The sequence below is a fragment of the Camponotus vicinus genome, unplaced genomic scaffold, assembly GCF_025532165.1.
Source record: "Camponotus vicinus isolate PSW18456_S1 unplaced genomic scaffold, iyCamVici1.0 SCAF_1, whole genome shotgun sequence".
Lineage (NCBI taxonomy): Eukaryota > Metazoa > Arthropoda > Insecta > Hymenoptera > Formicidae > Camponotus > Camponotus vicinus.
The window spans coordinates 21,515,040-21,533,997 of NW_028141945.1; the positions used below are offsets into that span (position 1 = coordinate 21,515,040).

Sequence of the window (18,958 nt, forward strand, 5' to 3'; positions counted from 1 at the left end):
ATAAATAATGACTCAAAGAATGGAATGTGTTTCTCAGACGATCATACATAATACACGTGTCCTTCGTAATAAGCAACAATAAAATGTTCATATGCCATTCTGTGATTTTTCAACGACACCGCAACGTCGAAACGATCCTTTGTTTATCGCGAAATGAATGATGCGTGCGTCGCGAGTGTAGTGCCTGTCAAATGTCAATACACAAAGCGACTCGTGCATTTGCGCGAAATCAATGTCCGCGTGTTCGACCGACGTCCACCTGGCGAATATACTGGAATTTACGAAATGAAAACCGCGATGTGCGTGTCTCGGTAATAATGACGTTCGTTCGCACGTGATATTATCGAGCTTTGTTCGCGATAGAGATTTAATCGAAACTATGTCATATAAATGGACTTTTTATATTTATCATAAAACTTTTTATTATTTTATTATTATTGCAATTCAGAATGCCTATTTCCTGAAAAATTTAGAATTCTCAGGGATTTCTTTTATATATGAAAAAAATCAGGGAATTATGAAATTTTACTGATATTTAGGGATATTAAAAAAAATTCTCTCTTTGATAATTTTGCTCCTAAATTGTAAACAATCAGCAAATCAAATAAATTATATTTTAAAAAAATTTTGAATATTGTAAATATATATCTATCTTTTTGTTTAAATAGTTTTTTGTTTAAATAGTTTTTTGTTTAAATAGTTTTTTGTTTAAATAGTTTTTTGTTTACACATTTTTTGTTTATATAATTTCTGTTTACATAATTTAATGTCTTGAAATGTCGAAGTAATGAATATACAGTACATATCATTGTGTGTGTGAAGCTGGCGTCTCATTTCGTGGAAACTCATTAATTATTGAGAGTTCTGGCTTTATTTTTAATAGTTCTAGAGTTCTTGATGAATTAAATTAATAGTTCTGGCCTTTAAAGCAAAAAAATAGCTCAGGACAAACTGAGACGCCAAGTTCACACAGCGTCTTACTTTGTCCTACGACATTTTCCTTATCAATAATTGTCAGAATTCAAAAGATACATAGTTCTATTAGAGTTCTAAAAATAGTTCTACATTTTAAAAGTAAAAAATATTAATTAAAATAAAATAAAGGCACTCGGATCCTTATATGTACCCGCATAGACATGAGACGCCGGTCGATTTCTCAGAGTTCTGATTATTCTAAAACAGTTCTGGTATAGTTCCGGGCATGTACCATGCCTTTCCATAGAGTTCTGATCATAAAAATAATTAGAAATTTTCTTAAACAATTATTATGCCCAAAAAATGCATATTTTCCAGGATAAAGGTGAGACGCCGGTCGATTTTTCAGAGTTCTGATTATTCTAAAACAGTTCTCGTATAATTCTGGGCATGGTGAATGCCTTTACATAGAGTTCTCGTGATGAAAACAATTAGAAATTTTTTTAAACAATTATTTTGTCCGAAAAATGCATATTTTCGAGCATAAAGGTGAGACGCCGGTCGATTTTTCAGAGTTCTGATTATTTTAAAACAGTTCTCGTATAGTTCTGAGCATAATGAATGCCTTTACATAGAGTTCTCGTGATAAAAACAATTAGAAATTTTTTTAAACAATTATTTTGTCCGAAAAATGCATATTTTCGAGCATAAAGGTGAGACGCCGTACGTATAAGTACCGAGGTGAGACGGTGGTCATATTCACCTTTAGACTCGAAAATATGCATTTTTCGGGGAAAATAATTGTTTAACAAATTTTTTTATTGTTTAAATTATCAGAACTCTTTAGAAATGTAATGTACATGCCCAGAACTATATGAGAACTGCTTTAAATGAAGCAGAACTCTTGAAAATCGACTGGCGTCTCACCTTTAAAATCGAAAAAATGCATTTTTCGAGTAGAATAATGAGATTTAAAAATTTCTATGTGTTTAAATTATCAGAACTCTTTGGAAATGTAATGTACATGCCCAGAACTATATGAGAACTGCTTTAGAATAAGCAGAACTCTTGAAAATCGACTAGCGTCTCACCTTTAGACTCGAAAATATGCATTTTTCGGGGAAAATAATTGTTTAACAAATTTTTTTATTGTTTAAATTATCAGAACTCTTTGGAAATGTAATGTACATGCCCAGAACTATACGAGAACTGCTTTAGAATAAGCAGAACTCTCGAAAATCGACTGGCATCTCACCTCGACATCTATAGCTATTGGTATCCGGTTGTCTTTATTTTTGTTTAATTAGTGTTTTTTGCTTTTAAAAGGTAGAACTCTTCTTAGAACTCATGTAGAACTATAGATCTTTTCATTTCTGATAATTAATGATAAGGAAAACGCCGTAGGACAAAGTGAGACGCTGCGTGAACTTGGCGTCTCAGTTTGTCCGAATCGATTTTTTTGCTTTAATGGCCAGAACTATTTGTTTAAACTATCAGGAACTCTAGAACTATTGTAAATAAAGCCAGAACTCTTATTTATTTATGAGTTTCCACAAAATGAGACGCCAACTTCACACACACCATATCATTTATTGTAATTTTTAGTGATAAAAGAATGAAAATATTGTACAAGTGAAAAATGTCCATCTTATGAGTGCTATTTAGTTTTTCTTCAATATATTTACAAACTTAAAAACGCTCTGCGTTTTTTTCCTTGTATGAATAAAAAACATTAAAAAATGTATACACAATATATAATGTATACAATATGTATACAATAAAAAAAATTATTTTAAAAAGTTGCACTAAAAAAGTTTTTAAAATATTTTCTTTAGTGAAGTTTTGGACAAAAATACTTGAAAGATCAGGGAATTTTCGCGGAATTTCTTTATGAAAATTAACTAGACATCCTGTCTAATTTCTTAAAAAAAATATTTGTGTTTAAAATAAGTATCTGCACATTATCACTTATTATTATATAATTAAATTAGATATACCTTATTATATGTACCAATTAAATTATATTATTGTGAGTTTATGTCTCGTAATGCATTTCGAAATTCTCATTAATATATTCCGGAGATTCATAAGCATAATTAGTACCGCTGAGAATTTTGTCTCGCGTTGCTGCAAGTCTTTTGTGTAATAATTAGTCGCTTTGTTATAAGACAATGCATGTAAATCACGACATTCACGTTTCTCTGAGATCGTAAATTTTTGGCCGAGTAAGAAAGTTTTTAAACGAGGCGAACTTTTATATCCCTGAATTTTGGGAAACGATTAAAAGGATCGCGTTTGTAATTCTATCTAAGCTATCACGCTTTAATTCGATTTCCTCGCGCTAATCGATCGATTTTATGTGTCTATTTGTGGTTTTTATTGTATTTTCTTTTTTTTAAATATTATCAGACGTACATTTTATAATATTCTTGAACGGAAATGATATTATGCAAACAGATTACGTTTATTCGATCTTATTGTTTACATTATTATTAGGATTGCATGAGATACCAAGGTAATCTTGATATTGTTTTGTCTTGTGAAATTCAAGAAAAGCTCAAAATAATATTTTTGATTTTCAAAATAACATAAAAACTAAAATTGTCAAGATTATTGATTTTGTGCAGATTATTGGATTTAAAAAAAGTTAAGATATGTATATTTGTAAATTAGAAAAAAAAATCTCTATATCATGAATTTAAAAAATTTATTTAATAAATTAAAACACTTACATTAATAAATTTCGAAACCATTAATATATTAAACAAATTAAATAATAATATAATATTTTAGACAATTATTTAGCCACACAAAACTTTGCATGCAGCACATATATGCAGTTCTTGTATGTGTGTAAATTGCATTTGCATTCTAGCATTGTGTGCAATTACTTTTTCAGAAAAAATAATATATAATATAGTGTTTTGGAAAATAAATAAATGACAAATAGTAATTATCTTATAAATTATTATCTTATAAATATATAAATAGTATCTTATAAATATATATAGTATCTTATATATATATATAGTATTATATAAATAGTATCTTATAAATTATTATCTTATAAATTATTATACATTATGAAGCTTATGTTACATATTATTTTAAACAATTGTTCAGTATTAGATAAAAATTAGTAATAAAATTGAGACAAAATACAAGACATTTTTGTTACAAAAACTCAAGATTTAAGGTCTCAGAAAATTTTCAATATGAATAGAATATTATGAATGAATATCTTATCTTGAATGAGTATTGTGCAATCTTAATTATTACAAAGAGTCGCATTATCATTTTACAATTTCAATTAATATTATCATTTTACATTATCAATCAATCATTTAGGCATTTGTTATCGACGCGAATGCATTCACATTCCGTTATCTCGAACCTTTTTAAGGTCTCAATTTTTCGCTTAAATATGCGATGGTGTGAAAAGCGTACGTATTTTTCATTAAAGTCGCGAAATTCCTTTTATCCAGCATTTCCGACGAGATTTCGTGAAACGTCAGATTTAAAACGATTTTTTCTCTTGTCTGGCAGTCCGAAGGGCAATAAATTGGAAATGTTCGCCGGGGTAAAGAATCAAATGTCCGGTTGGTTGAGTGGCGGTATACCCGGATTAAGCCGCGGCGCCGGAGCCGGCGAGGGTGAGGCTCCACCGTCAGCTGAGACAGAAGAGAGCCAGGTGCCTCAGGAGAGCCAGGCTCCTGTCGCTGAACAAGTGAAGGATGATGACGCAAGCAGGTAGTTGTGTATTTCTTAAATCTTTATTAAACTTTTACACACGCTTTTTAATATCACCTCTTCATCATTAATTTTTATTAATCTCCGAGACAATAAGATATGATCGGAAAACTCTAGTAATATTTTTCATATTTTAGTCGCGCAAAATATTTTCGCAATCTTAATTCGATCAAAAATGAGAAGATTAAAGTGTGAAAGTATCAGAAATGCGTGTTTTTAACTTTACTTTCCGGATATTAATTTTTTTTATGGATATTCAATTTTTCTTCTTACGTTGACTTTAAGGGAGCGCGTACATTGAAAATGATTAAACTTTTTTTACTTAAAAAAAAGCAAATAATTTTCTGAAACTATTTTGAATTATATAAAAGGATATTTAAGTAAAAAAAATATTTAACATATAAAAATGGTTAAAAAAAAACTTTTGATATATTTTCTTATAAAATTATATTTTCCAAACTTTATGTGCCTTTTTCTTGGACATTGGTTTAATTATTATTATTTGTTTAATGTGTATCTGTTCAAAAATAAAAAATAAAAAATTTTTTGATTATTTAAGCCAAATCTCTAATTACTATATTTAAAATAAGAAAATTCGAAAATGAAAAAATTATGATATTTGATCGTTTGGTTAAAAAATAACTAATCTTATCAAAACGATTGAATTATCATATTGACTTTATTCAAATTCTAATTACAATTCGAAAAGAAAACGTATTTAAAAAAGAGCATTGATCAGAATTATATGATGTTATATAAATATAATAGTTATATAATAGTTATATAATAGTTATATGAATGAAAAAAAATTAAAAAAAATTATTTGAATGCACTAATCCAATGAAATGGTTTTTTAAATCTATTTAATACTAATAAATAAATTATGGTTTGGTCGTTCAGAAAAAGGAGCATATACAGGGTGACCCATTTTAACTTAGGCAGCCAAATAACTCGAAAAATAAGCAAGATAGAGAAAAATGTTTTAGACAAAAGTTGTATGGTTTCGAGGGGGCCATAAGATGGTATCATTGGTTTGACCTTGAAGAGTCATTTGAAGGTCACGTGAAGGTCACTTCAATTTTTTTAAATGGAACATCCTATATATTTTTGTACATTCTTGTAGCTCATCTCGAGAGCTTTCCAAAACACTATAATTAAGTACATTTTCGTTAAGTACTTTTTGAGTTATGAGGCTTGAAATAATTTCTTAATTTTACATAAACCGTAAAATATCTTGTAAAATATTCATTTTTCGATTACCTTACCTTAATAGTTTTATGTACAAAATAATGAGAGGAATCAATTGGTGTAAAGAAAACACATAGTTGTTTCGAAGAAAAAATATGTAATTTGCAATTAACAATTCCATATTTTTTCTTAAAAACAACTATGTGTTTTCTTTACACCAATTGATTCCTCTCATTATTTTGTACATAAAAGTATTAAGGTAAGATAATCGAAAAATGAATATTTTACAAGATATTTTACGGTTTATGTAAAATTAAGAAATTATTTCAAGCATCATAACTCAAAAAGTACTTAATGGAAAGGTACTTAATTATAGTGTTTTGGAAAGCTCTCGAAATAAGCTACAAGAATGTACAAAAATATATAGGGTATTCCATTTAAAAAAATTGAAGTGACCTTCACGTGACCTTCAAATGACTCTTCAAGGTCAAACCAATGATACCATCTTATGGCCCCCTCGAAACCATACAACTTTTGTCTAAAACATTTTTCTCTATCTTGCTTATTTTTCGAGTTATTTGGCTGCCTAAGTTAAAATGGGTCACCCTGTATAAACATACACAAGTAATTCTGATATATTTTACAATCGCATTTACTCCTTTAAAGTCGCATATACGACAATGTTATATTTGATATGAAACTTTTCATAAAATTTATCGTGATATAATTCGAGAAATCGCAATCACAAAAATCTAAATGTATTTTTGTAAAGAAGATCACGTCATTTACCGCAATACTTGTATAATACTTGATTATTGAAAGATGTTTACTTTTATAAAACTGAAGCTTTTGAAATCCAATATTTCACTTGCGACGATCCAACACTGTTATCGGGTAAAAACAGTGGAATTCACGGAGAAAATATTTTCACAGTGCAACCGGTGGAGCGGACAGCGGTCCCGCGAGTTTAGAGGGCACCCCGACCGACGACAAAAATGGACAACAGGCTTTTGGTGCCGGTAAGTCTCGTTATATTATTGTATGGATGTATTGTTCGACGAGAGGCATTACTTTCAATGCCATTTATGTACATTGTTTCGCTACATTAAAGCGTCTTATATATTTTTCATTGAGATCATCTTTACTTCTACACTGAGAAAAAAATCTGGTTGCATTAATTAGAATTCTGGTAGATTCAACCAATATGTCTGTTGGAAAATGGACGAACCAGAATTCTTGTAGGAATTACCAGATGATTCTGATTAATTTCTTCCTGTTAAATTTACCAAATTTTCTGGTTAATAATACTAAACTCACCAGCACTAAGTCGTCTAAAATTTTTTCCATCTAATTTCAAAAGTCTGTTTAATATTCTGAATTCCAACAAGATTATTGGATAAATTTAATCCAGATTATTGAATAAATTATTTTAAATTCAGTTTGTTAGAAATTAAACTGATAAAACAGTGATGCAAGAAGAGAATGCAGTTCAAACACACACAATCAGAGAGCTAGCGCCCTCTTTATGGCACTACTGCTCGTAAGAGAAACACAATATACCTTGGATTTAATGTTAATACTAGTTCTTTATATACATTTCATGGCAAATATTGAATACGAGTTAAGTTAAGAGTGGCTCGTCGCCTAGCGGCAAGCAAAGAAGTTAATGTAATAAGATATTTTATAGATTCAACCAGAAAATATTAACCAGATCCTTATAGTAAAATCTATTAAACGTTCTAGTTATAAAAAATCAAGTCTTATCATGATAACTAGAAATTCTTGTTTGATTTAACCAAAATGCCTTCAATCATATACGTCTTGTTGGTACAATCAAACGATTTTTCTCAGTGTATACATGAAAAACCTGGAATTCTTAGAGAGCTCTTTGTATTTGGAGCAATCAAGGAATTTTCATGGAATTAAAAAAAATTCTTTCTTTGAATTTTGCTTTCATATTGGGAACGGGTCAGCAAGCAAAGCAAATTATACATTTAAAATATATTATAAATATGTATCTATTTTTGTCGATTTTTGTTTACATATTCAATGTCTGAATGAAATATTCAATATACATATTCTTATGTATGAATATACATATTATAATATTTAATAATATTGTAGTATTTAATAATGATAGAAAAAAAATAATTTTAATAAATATAATTATAAATTTAATAAACTTAGACGTTCTGTGTTTTTCCTTTGTACGAGTAAAAAACATTAAAAATGCATGTGATAAAAAAATATAAAATTATTTTAGAAAGTTGCAGCAGGAAATCTTTAAAGAGAATATTCTCTTTACCTGGAATTTTAAACAAAAATACCTGGAAGATCAAGGAATTTTCAGGAAATTTTTGAGGATAGATATTTTCTATCATAAGTTGTCTTTCTATTGTAAGACTGTTGTCTAGATAGATAAAATTGAAAGGGCGTTTTCATCGAATAACTTTGCGTTATCTTCAAATGTTGACTTTATCCTTCACCTTTCGTGACACCGCGTACGCCCGTTGGCTCGGGATTGACTGTAATATTTAATGAAAAAGCATTCGCGCGAAAATTGTACTCAATTTCAGTTGCAATTTTCGGGCGTTCTCGCCGTGTCAGAGAAAAATTGATTGATTCTTTATTCTGCGCTCACTTTAAAAAATTATGGTAGTATTAAAGTTTTAATTAAATTTTCATCTGTAAATATATTATATAAGAGATGCTATAAAGAAATTATATTTTGTGTAAAAGTGACTGATATTAAGGCTGATATCCACCACGCGAATTGTTTTTTTTTTTACGGTGTGATTAGAAAATTAATAATAAAATTCATAGTGTTTTCAGTCTGATGCTAAAATCAATTTAAAAAATTGCAAGAATGCGAAAAGAAAGGTTGATTGCATAGGTACAACATGCGCCTCGTGCATTTCAGTATCCACTCGTGTTTGATCGCTCATTCCCACTGTTCTACAATAGAGATTTGATTTCCTGGACGGCTCTGCGAAGCAATATACATATTCATTGGTAAAATAGCTAACAGCAGAATTTCACGCTTTACAAGCACGAAATTTAGCATACATTCATAAGAGTAATGCGATTAAGCAATGAGCTATTATCGATTTGAATTGCACGTAGTATTAATCGTTGTCAACAGTTCCGTCAATCTTTGTAGTCAACGCATTTGAATGGATTTGCAATTCTATTTCTAAAAACAAATTTTTAAAAGTTTTTTATTTAAATTTTTAGAGCGAATATATAATTTTAAACGATATTTGAAAAAAAAATCGCGTCTACTCAAATCTTATAAAAAGATTCCCTGAAAATTCTCTGATCTACCGGATATTTTTCAAGTAAAGAAAACATTTTAAAGATTTCTTAATGTAACTTTTTAAAATAAGTTTTCTGTTGTATGCGTTTTCTAATATTTTTTTTCATTCGTATAAAGGAAAAATGCAGAATCTCTTAAAAAGTTGATAATTATACTGAAATAAACTGAATATAAATAAACTGAATGGTTTTTATAAGATGAACATTTTTCATTTGCATAACATTTTTATTTTTTTATTATTAGAAATAAACTTGCAATAAAAAATAAAAAATATATACTATATAATTCAATATTTTGTTAAGACATTGAATATGTAAAAAAATATAGATATGCATTTATAATATACTTTAAGCACACATAATTCATATATTTTAATTCATACATTTTAAGCACACATAATTTGACTTGCTGATTTTAATTACAATATAACAAAATTATCAAAAAATGAATTTAAAAAAAATTTTTTTAGTTCCAGTAAAAGTTCATGAGAATTCCCTGATTTTTTTCATGTACAAGAGAGAAATTCCTGAAAATTTCAGATTTTCCAGAAGTTGACATTCATAATCACGTTTGTCTTCATTATTTTTGCGCGTACATTAATTCGTTTTAGTATTTTTAGATTAACATGTAGGAACTCGATATTCTTTTTGTAATATCGTAAATATTTAAACCAACCTCTAGATATTCGAGTCGACAAATAATGATTCCCTTTGAAATGGACGCTTTGTTACGAAGCCCTGTGTTTCTGAAGCGCTTGTATATATTCTCAACATTAAACAAGTTATTTCTTTCTCCATTGAAATTACATTATGTCGACAGATCTTATCATTTCCCTTACATCGTAATTTCTCGCATAATGCAAACGTACTTTTTCCATCGTACTTCTGAAATTTTTCGTAGAATTATAACGAGAGTGTAGTTATGACGTGAGGAGGAAATGAGTTAGCACATGTTGGGTAATAAAAGGTCGCGCAAAATGTTTGGGGAAACGAGAACGAAATATTGTGAGCGAAATATTTTTGAAATCTTAACGCGACACATGCATTTCGATTCATGAATGAAATATGCTTAAATTTCGTCCGAATCGGGAAAAGTATTGTCTCATAAGCAAGCTTTTTTGACAAAGTGCACTCTGGGAATTTCTTGAGAATGGTAAAGTAAAAGCAACGGTGCTTGAGAAAAATTTTTTATACTCTTATTCGTATAAACTCAAAAATCAGGGATAATTATTAATATATTTTTATTAATATATTTTTATATCAATATATTAATATTAATATATTTTATTATATGGCATATTTTTTTATATTTATTTTTATTCATAATTCTTTTTTTTTGCTTTTCACTATTTTTTATCTGCATCCGATACAATTAAGATAAATTTTGTTATATATTAAAATATATAAAATATATTCAATTAAAATAGATATAAAAATAAAATATATACAATTATTTTAATTTGTAAAGATGAAACGAGGTTTGATTATGATAATCTGATTTTGTAATAATATTTTCGACGGAATATCCCCCGAGTCACGTTAATATTTTTACACACATTTCATATTCGTGCGCGGGACAAATTAAAAATCCTTTAAATTAACCCGTTAATTATAGGTTTGTATCGTTCGCGCAATTATTAGTTAATTTGCCTCGGTCGCGTTTGATTACACACACCGCTAAATCGTCCTGTGCGTCCGCAGAAAATTCGATTTCTGCCACGAGCGGTTATCTGCGCTTCCACGCACGCAATATTATGGCCGCACAAGCGGCGATATCTCTCCTTTTTTGCCCATTTTCCCAGAAAAATTACCTTTGTATCATTCATGTACCCTTTATCTGGCGAACCTTTTTGTGGGTCCCGTTAGCCGTTCTGTTTCAGAGATACATATGATACTTAGACGTTATATGTATCCTCTGCACACACGAGGTTTCCTCTCTCTTGAAGGAAAGTTTTCTCCCTTTTTCTCAGTCAAGAAACGTCCTATTGTAATGCATCATACGTTGTAAATTGAAAGAGACAATTACGAACTGCTGCATTAAAGACTACATGTGTAGATAAAGGCTCGCTACACGTCACAGAATATAGCCCCTTTAACATTTCGCCCTTTCACATCTCGTTATATAAATACGTACATCGTGTCTACTCGTAGAATAATTCGCGCGCATAGCGTTCATTTATTTTAAATATCTCTCATCAGGGTGTCTACTCCCGGGAAATACTTAAAATTTTCAGGGATTTTTGTGCTTGCAAAATTTAAGGAATTCTCGTGGGATTTTAATGTGACTCGGGGAATTTTTTGACAAATTTTCTCTTTGATAATTTTGCTTTTTTAATTAGCAGTCTGTTGACAGTTCATTAATAAATTTTCAATTATGTGTCTGAAATATATTTATAAATATATATCTATACAGGGTGTCCCATTTTAATCGATCACCCCGAATAACTTTTTTCATTTTGATTGTAGAAAAAAACGTTTCAGACAAAAGTTATATGGTTTCAAGGGGGACATGAGACGGTGCCATTAGTTTGACCTTGAAGAGTCAGCTGAAAGTCACGTGAAGGTCACTTCCAACTTTTTAAATGGGACACCCTATATGCTTTTGCATATTCTTATAGCTCATATCGAGAGCTTTCCAAAACACTATAATTAAGTTAATTTTCACTAAGTACTTTCCGAGTTATGAGGCTTGAAGTAATTTCTTAATTTTACATAAACTGTAAAATATCTTGTAAAATATTTATTTTTCGATTATTTTATCTTAATATTTTTATGTACAAAATAATGAGAGGAATCAATTGGTGTAAAGAAAACACATAATTGTTTCGAAAAAAAAAATGTAATTTGCAATTAACAATTACATTTTTTTTTTCGAAACAATTATGTGTTTTCTTTACACCAATTGATTCCTCTCATTATTTTGTACATAAAAGTATTAAGGTAAGATAATCGAAAAATGAATATTTTACAAGATATTTTACAGTTTATGTAAAATTAAGAAATTATTTCAAGCCTCATAACTCGGAAAGTACTTAATGAAAACTAACTTAATTATAGTGTTTTGGAAAGCTCTCGAGATGAGCTATAAGAATATGTAAAAGCATATAGGGTGTCCCATTTAAAAAGTTGGAGGTGACCTTCACGTGACTTTCAGCTGACTCTTCAAGGTCAAACTAATGGCACCGTCTCATGTCCCCCTTGAAACCATATAACTTTTGTCTGAAACGTTTTTTTCTACAATCAAAATTAAAAAAGTTATTCGGGGTGATCGATTAAAATGGGACATGAGGGACCTGTATACATATATTATATCTGCCTCTATTTATATATTCAATGTTTTAACGAAATATTAAATATGTATAATCTTTATTGTAATGTTTAGTGATAAAAAAAATGAAAATATGCAAATAAAAAATGTTTATTTTACAAATTTTCAATTTTTTCTGTACATTTAGCGTTTGAAACTTTAATGACTCCGTTTTCATATGAGTGAAAAGCAGACATTAATTAGAAGACATAATAAAAAATTTTATTTTAGAATATTGCACCAGAAAATCTTTAAAATAATCTTCTTTATCTAGAATTTTAAATAAAAATACCTGGAAAGTCAGGGAATTTTTAGGGAATTTTTTTTACAAGATTTAAATAGATACCCTGTTCACGATCGCCTTATATATGACGCGGAAATTGATTCTTTTATCGGGGAAGCCATATTTCTTAAATATATTGTTACTCTGTAAGTATCTTTTCTCGAAAATTTTGTTCGATTTTTTTTTTATATTTATATTAATAATGTAATTAAAATTATTTATTTATTTATTTTAGTCATTATTAATAATGTACTTTTGTTATTATATTTTTAATATAATTTTTTTGCTATCACATATATCACTTTTTTTCATTTATTGTCCGATGACAAATTTTTCGCGTTTCTTTCGGTGACGAAACTCGGTGAAAGATTCATGTTGCTCCCTCTCTGTGTGCAGTGCGATGGGGCGTTTATAATGTCATTGTCAGAAATCGCAATTCTATCTGTAATTTGTGTACATAGGCTTGGGGATCGATCTGACAGGGAAGAAACGAGTCGCAAAGAATGATTAAGTACCATTATTCAAGGTAAATTTTCTCTTGAATATCTTTTCCTTTTCTCATTGGGCAAAAACGCAAAAAGGTTTGAGAGTTTTTCAACAATAAGGTAGGATAACTCGGTCTATTTGCTCACTTTGAAAACGTGCGCGAAGGTCGTGGGACGGGATGTTTGATGAACTTTAAAGCCGCGAGACGGTTTATATGAATACATATCTCTGCTCTGCAATATACCCTTGTAAAGACGCGAATGATATTTGCAATATTGTTCAAAAATTTATAAAAATATACGAATATAATCGCACAGAGCAAATTTAATTTTTTTTTATTTATTGAATCGAGTGGATTTATGGGATCCCTGTACAATATTTATATACTAATGAAATATACATGTAAGTATAACAGTTATAATATTTACTACAAAGGCTCATGAAGTGTTTTTTGTTTATTCAAATTCAAGAAAATATTTATATATGAATATTTATATATATTATATTTATATAACTACGAGTTTTTAAATATATATTTTAAATTTATTTTTTTGTTTCCAATTTCATCAACAAAGACATCATCATATGTGTTTAAAATATTTAATATAAATTATTTAATTTATTTAAAATAATGCATTTAATATTTAACTATTTTAATATTTAATTTATTATTATTATTTAATATAATTTATATAACTAATAATTAATATAATTTAATATAATTTATTATTATTTAATATTTAATATAATATATTAAATGTATGTATACAGTATAGTAATAAATTTAATGTAATAAATATTTAAAAGTATTTTTCAATTTGACTTAATTTAAAATTTTTGATTTCAATCTAACATGTAAACATTTCATTATAAAACAATCTGTCGTAGAAATGATCGCTAGAATTTCATCGCGAGAATTCTTTGCTGTGAATGAGCAATCACTGTACAAAAGTGCAATTTCCGCACTATCTACCTAGAAGGCTTGAGAGATGCAAATCGGAAGAAATTCAAGTCTGATAACGCATAAGATGTAAACGCATTCGCCATCCTCGACCTTGTTTCTTTTCCTTCGCGACTTCTTGGCCCGCTATTCCGGAACATGAATTGAACGCAGTGATTAACAAGATAGAGTGACGAAGTTGAATGGGAGGGGAAAGAAGCGAGCTCGATGGATTCGTCCTTGGCCTGGGTTATACATGGATACTTATTCAAGTATCATCACTGTTCGGTTCAAGATGAGCTTTTATAGAGCCACACATTTTAAAAGAGATTGATTGGCTATTAAAAGTAAAAAATATCGGTCGCGAATACAGATTATAGCAATCCTACTTTTACAACTTGCACTCCCAATTCGCGATACGCAAGTGATTTCGAAAATTGCATAATCGAAAAACTGTTACGTTCCCAGAGCGCTTATATATCGAGAGATTTAAAAGCCGATACAGCGCTGATTCCACATGCGTTGATGACGCATAAATCTCAAAGGGAAAGTCCGCATCGCGCTGCTGTCAGAGCGAGAGAACACAAATCCCAATATGCAGATTAATTGAGCGGACGAATGAGAGGGAGGGACAAAGGGAGAGGACGCAAGGAAAAGTGGGGGAGGGCAGGAAGGGTAGTATACGGAGGAACAAACGGGTGGAGGAAAAAGAGAGAGAGAGAGAAAGAGAGAGAGAGAATGTGTCCTTGGCCCGAGATGGATCAGACATCCAGATCCAGGGGGCTCCGTCAACTCCGAGCGCAAACCACGCTGAAGTCGTTAAATGCGTCTCATCTCACTCTGTACCTTCGTACTTTACACCCTTTTCAACCCCGAGAGCCGCCAGTGTGATACATATGTAGGAGAATAGAGAGAGTGAATGGATTCCGAATGAATCCCGTTTTTCTCGCAACCCAAATCGAGTACGACCAGATCCCGTCGTCGAGAGGTTGGACCCCATCTTCGTCGATCAATACGACTACCTCTCCCCCTCCTCCTCCATTCTCCCGCGGATTCCGGCCGACTCTTCCTTCTCTCGGAAAATCAACGACTGCGACGTAACCGTAATTCGATGGGCCCACCTCACCCGCCACTCTCCATTTCCTCTCGTCGATTTGTTTTTCGCTCGTCCAGATTCCGGGATAACTCGGTCAAGTGGTGATTTCGGCGATCAGCACGCTCGAGGTATATACGCGATATTATATTGTCGCCAAAGTTTCGATCTCTTTTCGATAATGCGCGGGCGGAAATGAAAGAGGGAAATAGACTCCACTTGACTTTTCTCGAAAGGCATTTTTTATTAAAGACAAACGCGCGCGTGGAAGAGATATTTCTGTTCGACGTACACTGGCATCTCGACCTATGATTTTTATACACGATTTGTGTCTCTCCGAAGGAATATTTCGGGCGCCATCAAACCTTTTTCGTTGACACTCTTCCGTTCTGATTGTTGCAAGTATTTCTGATTCCTCTGCGAGGCAGTTTCAAAGGTGATTCCGATTTCTTCGATTTTCTTTCTGGTGGCAAAATTCTTTTCCATCGTTTTCGTTGAGAACTTGAGACACGAAACAATGTGGATGGAATGCAACTTTTGTATGTTGTTGCAAGAAATTCTATAGAAAATAAAAATCGCACACATTTAAGAAAATTTATAATATTAATTAAAACAAATACACAAATATTTATTCACTAAGATATATTGTTCGACTTTTCATACGTATTATACGATTTAATTTTTAATGTATTTTCTTTTTACCTCTCTAAGAAATTCTGTTATAGCTTGATCGCATCAGTTAAATCGCGAGGAAAATTCATATCAGACGTAACTTCAAGAAAAGCGAACACGAGATACTTTATATAGCATTTGAATGCGTACTGTGTATAAGCTTATCGTTTTTGTTTTTTCAATCATGAATTTAAAATTGAGATCCAGTTGCAGATGTGCAGTGAAATGGCTTTTTAGTATACCATTTTCTTCGATTGTTCCCTTCGATAGCTATTTATATTCTTTGCAGAATTTGAGAGAGCATAACTGTTTGTTAAAACTCCTTATATAAATTCTATACTGTTTCTAAACTTGTAAAATCCCTTTTATAGAAGTATTTTTTTTATTTTTGCTATAGATTATTAAAGAAAATGAATAATGTCAAAAAAATCGATAGTTTAAAACGATTCTTTATTTTTTTCTAAAAGGGATGTAATGTATATATACAGGGTGTGTAACATTTAAAATATATATTTGTAAAAATTATTAGAAAAGATAATTAAATTATTAGAAAAGATTTCATCCAGGATTACTTTATATTTAGCATTTGATTTATATTCATAATTAACGATAATTAATACGATAATTAACGATAATAATTTTTTGTTCGGAAATTTTAATTTCGCTAAATGATACGGAACACTCGGTCGCGAGGAAGTTTTTTTTTTCTTGCGAACGAATTTCATCACTTTTTAACTAGGCTAGGCTAGAGCATCGATCTTCTCCTACAGCAAGGCTCGTAATCTTAAAGGGTCCCAGGAAAGACATTAAACGATTCCGAGAAGATTATACCGAGCTGCCGTACGATCATTACTGTGCCAATCAAATTTAACGTGTAATTAAGCAGTGGGATGGTGGAGAAATATTTTCGAAAATGCGATATCTAAAATACTTCTTTCACCATTAATGTCGTTCACTTGAGAATTCTACTTCCCCCGAGACGATAATCCGTCGATAATCGGTTTTAACGAAGTTCATAAGCGATGCAACACATTTTACTTTTAATATTGAAAATCGAGACTCTACTTTTTTGTTTATGCAAGGCTTTGAACGGTCTCAAAGTGTCTTTGCGTTCCTCTTATCGAGATTATCATAGATTAAATGAGCTTGATTAATAATGCCAATGAAAAGTTGGATGATATTTAAATTAATTAACAAATTGTAACACACACATATACATACAATAAAAATTTAATTTTTTATCATCACCTTATACGTTTATTTTTTATGGAAATTAAATTAAAATATACAGAGAGTCCCAGATTTAACGAATCAGCCGTTAATGGTAGATTTCTGACATCATTTGGAGACGAAAATTCTAATACCAAAATGTTGAGGAAGACTTCATAAAAATGTCCAAACTACTGACTACTGTCGCATGGAAAACACAATCGCGCTTACTGCAGAATCCTATTTTTTATTTTATATTCATCCCTCTATCGATATCGATAAAGTTCCTTATCGCACTGTGGGCCCCTTGATACGCTATGTCCCTGAGCAGGAGAACGTAACGCGCCGATTGGTAATCTTTAATCTTTTATAGCGCCGAAATTACAACTTCCTTAACATTTTGGTATTAAGATTTTTGTTTCCAAATGATCTCAGGAATCTACCACTAATGGCTGATTCGTTAAGTCTGAGACACCCTGTATATGAAAGAAACACGTACTCTCAAACTATAAAGAAAGGAAAGCCATAAAATGAACAAATAAAAATAGCAAGTTTTATCAATATTAATTATCTTTAAAAAATTCTCTGTAATGTTTATTTTTATATAGAAAAAGAGATAAAAATTAAGAAAATATATAATCATATTAATAATAAATATATATAGTAAACTATATATAAATATATAATTTACATATATGAAAAGTTTTTAAATTAAAATATAATATGAAAGAAGCACGTACCCTCAAACTACAAAGAAAAGGAAGCCATAAAACGAACAATAAAACAGGAAAAAAGTTTTATTAATTATCTTCAAAGATTTTTTGTGATGTTTATTTTTATATAGAAAAAAATATAAGTTAAGAAATGTATAATCACATTAATAATAAATTGTTTACATATATAAATATTATAAATATTATAAATCATATCAAAATATAAAAAAAAGTATAGAAATGTTATTTATATATAAAAATATATAAAAAAGCTTATAAATATTACCAGAATTAGTAAAATAAATATTATTAGTAAAATAAATATTATTAATAGAATTGATAGAAATGATGAATGTATAATGAGACTTAAATGCGTTCGTTTAAATTTAATTAACGATGCCATTGCATTGTGATAGCTAATGTAGTATCACTTTAATGAAATGCGGCTGATCCGAACATAATTACTTTGCTTTCGGACCAGATTCGCTTGATCTGTGCGATAGCAACAGCAAGAAAGAGAGAGGGGGAGGGGAAGAGAGAAAAGGTTATCAACTCAGGAAGTTTGCGAATGCATTTCCTCCAACGAATCTCGGACTCGTCGGATTTCAGGCGGAAGAAATCGAGAAGAAATCGCGAAATGCGAGAATCTGTCCCAGTTCTCTGATCCTAAAAACTTCGCACTTGAAATTTTTTCCGCTGTGACGTCATTGTTGAAAAAGAATACCGTGCATAGTATTTTCTCGCACATTTTATATTCATTTTTCACAGATGATTCTCCTGCTTCTCTAAATTCTTCCTTGACAAGAATTCGGTCAATTCGTCAATGACAAATCAAAGAGACATAAAGCGTATTTTCGATAAAACATGAAGTTAAAATCTAATTTAAAACCTAACCGAACCTTTGAACTTTTTTGAATATGACCTCGTCGATTTAAAAAAATTATTTCAAATTATTTTCAAGCAAAGAGAGAAAAATAAAGATTGGTTCTCCTATTTGTTTCTCTGCATTCGAGATACGAAATATTGAGGATGCATTCAGATTCGTTACAAAAACACTTCGTCGATACGATGGAATTTGATTCTTTTT

At 30.2% G+C, this 18,958-nt stretch overlaps 2 protein-coding genes across 3 annotated transcripts in view; both read left to right on the top strand.

Annotated features, from left to right (window-relative positions):
• Nucleotides 1-5,778, top strand: part of LOC145959509 (uncharacterized) — a 33,802-nt gene extending 28,024 nt beyond the window's left edge. Inside the window, exon 16 of the transcript XR_014435068.1 lies at nucleotides 5,734-5,778. The gene's annotated coding sequence lies outside the window, so the exon portion shown is untranslated. The remainder of the gene's footprint in view (nucleotides 1-5,733) is intronic.
• The window catches only part of Sap47 (Synapse-associated protein 47kD), a 125,871-nt gene that overhangs the window by 3,478 nt on the left and 103,435 nt on the right, over nucleotides 1-18,958 (top strand). The window contains exons 2-3 of one of the 2 annotated variants that reach the window (XM_083078424.1): nucleotides 4,462-4,668; nucleotides 6,787-6,872. In XM_083078424.1, coding sequence (XP_082934550.1) covers nucleotides 4,462-4,668; nucleotides 6,787-6,872 — 293 coding nt within the window. The remainder of the gene's footprint in view (nucleotides 1-4,461; nucleotides 4,669-6,786; nucleotides 6,873-18,958) is intronic. The other variant, XM_083078425.1, reaches the window with a different exon arrangement.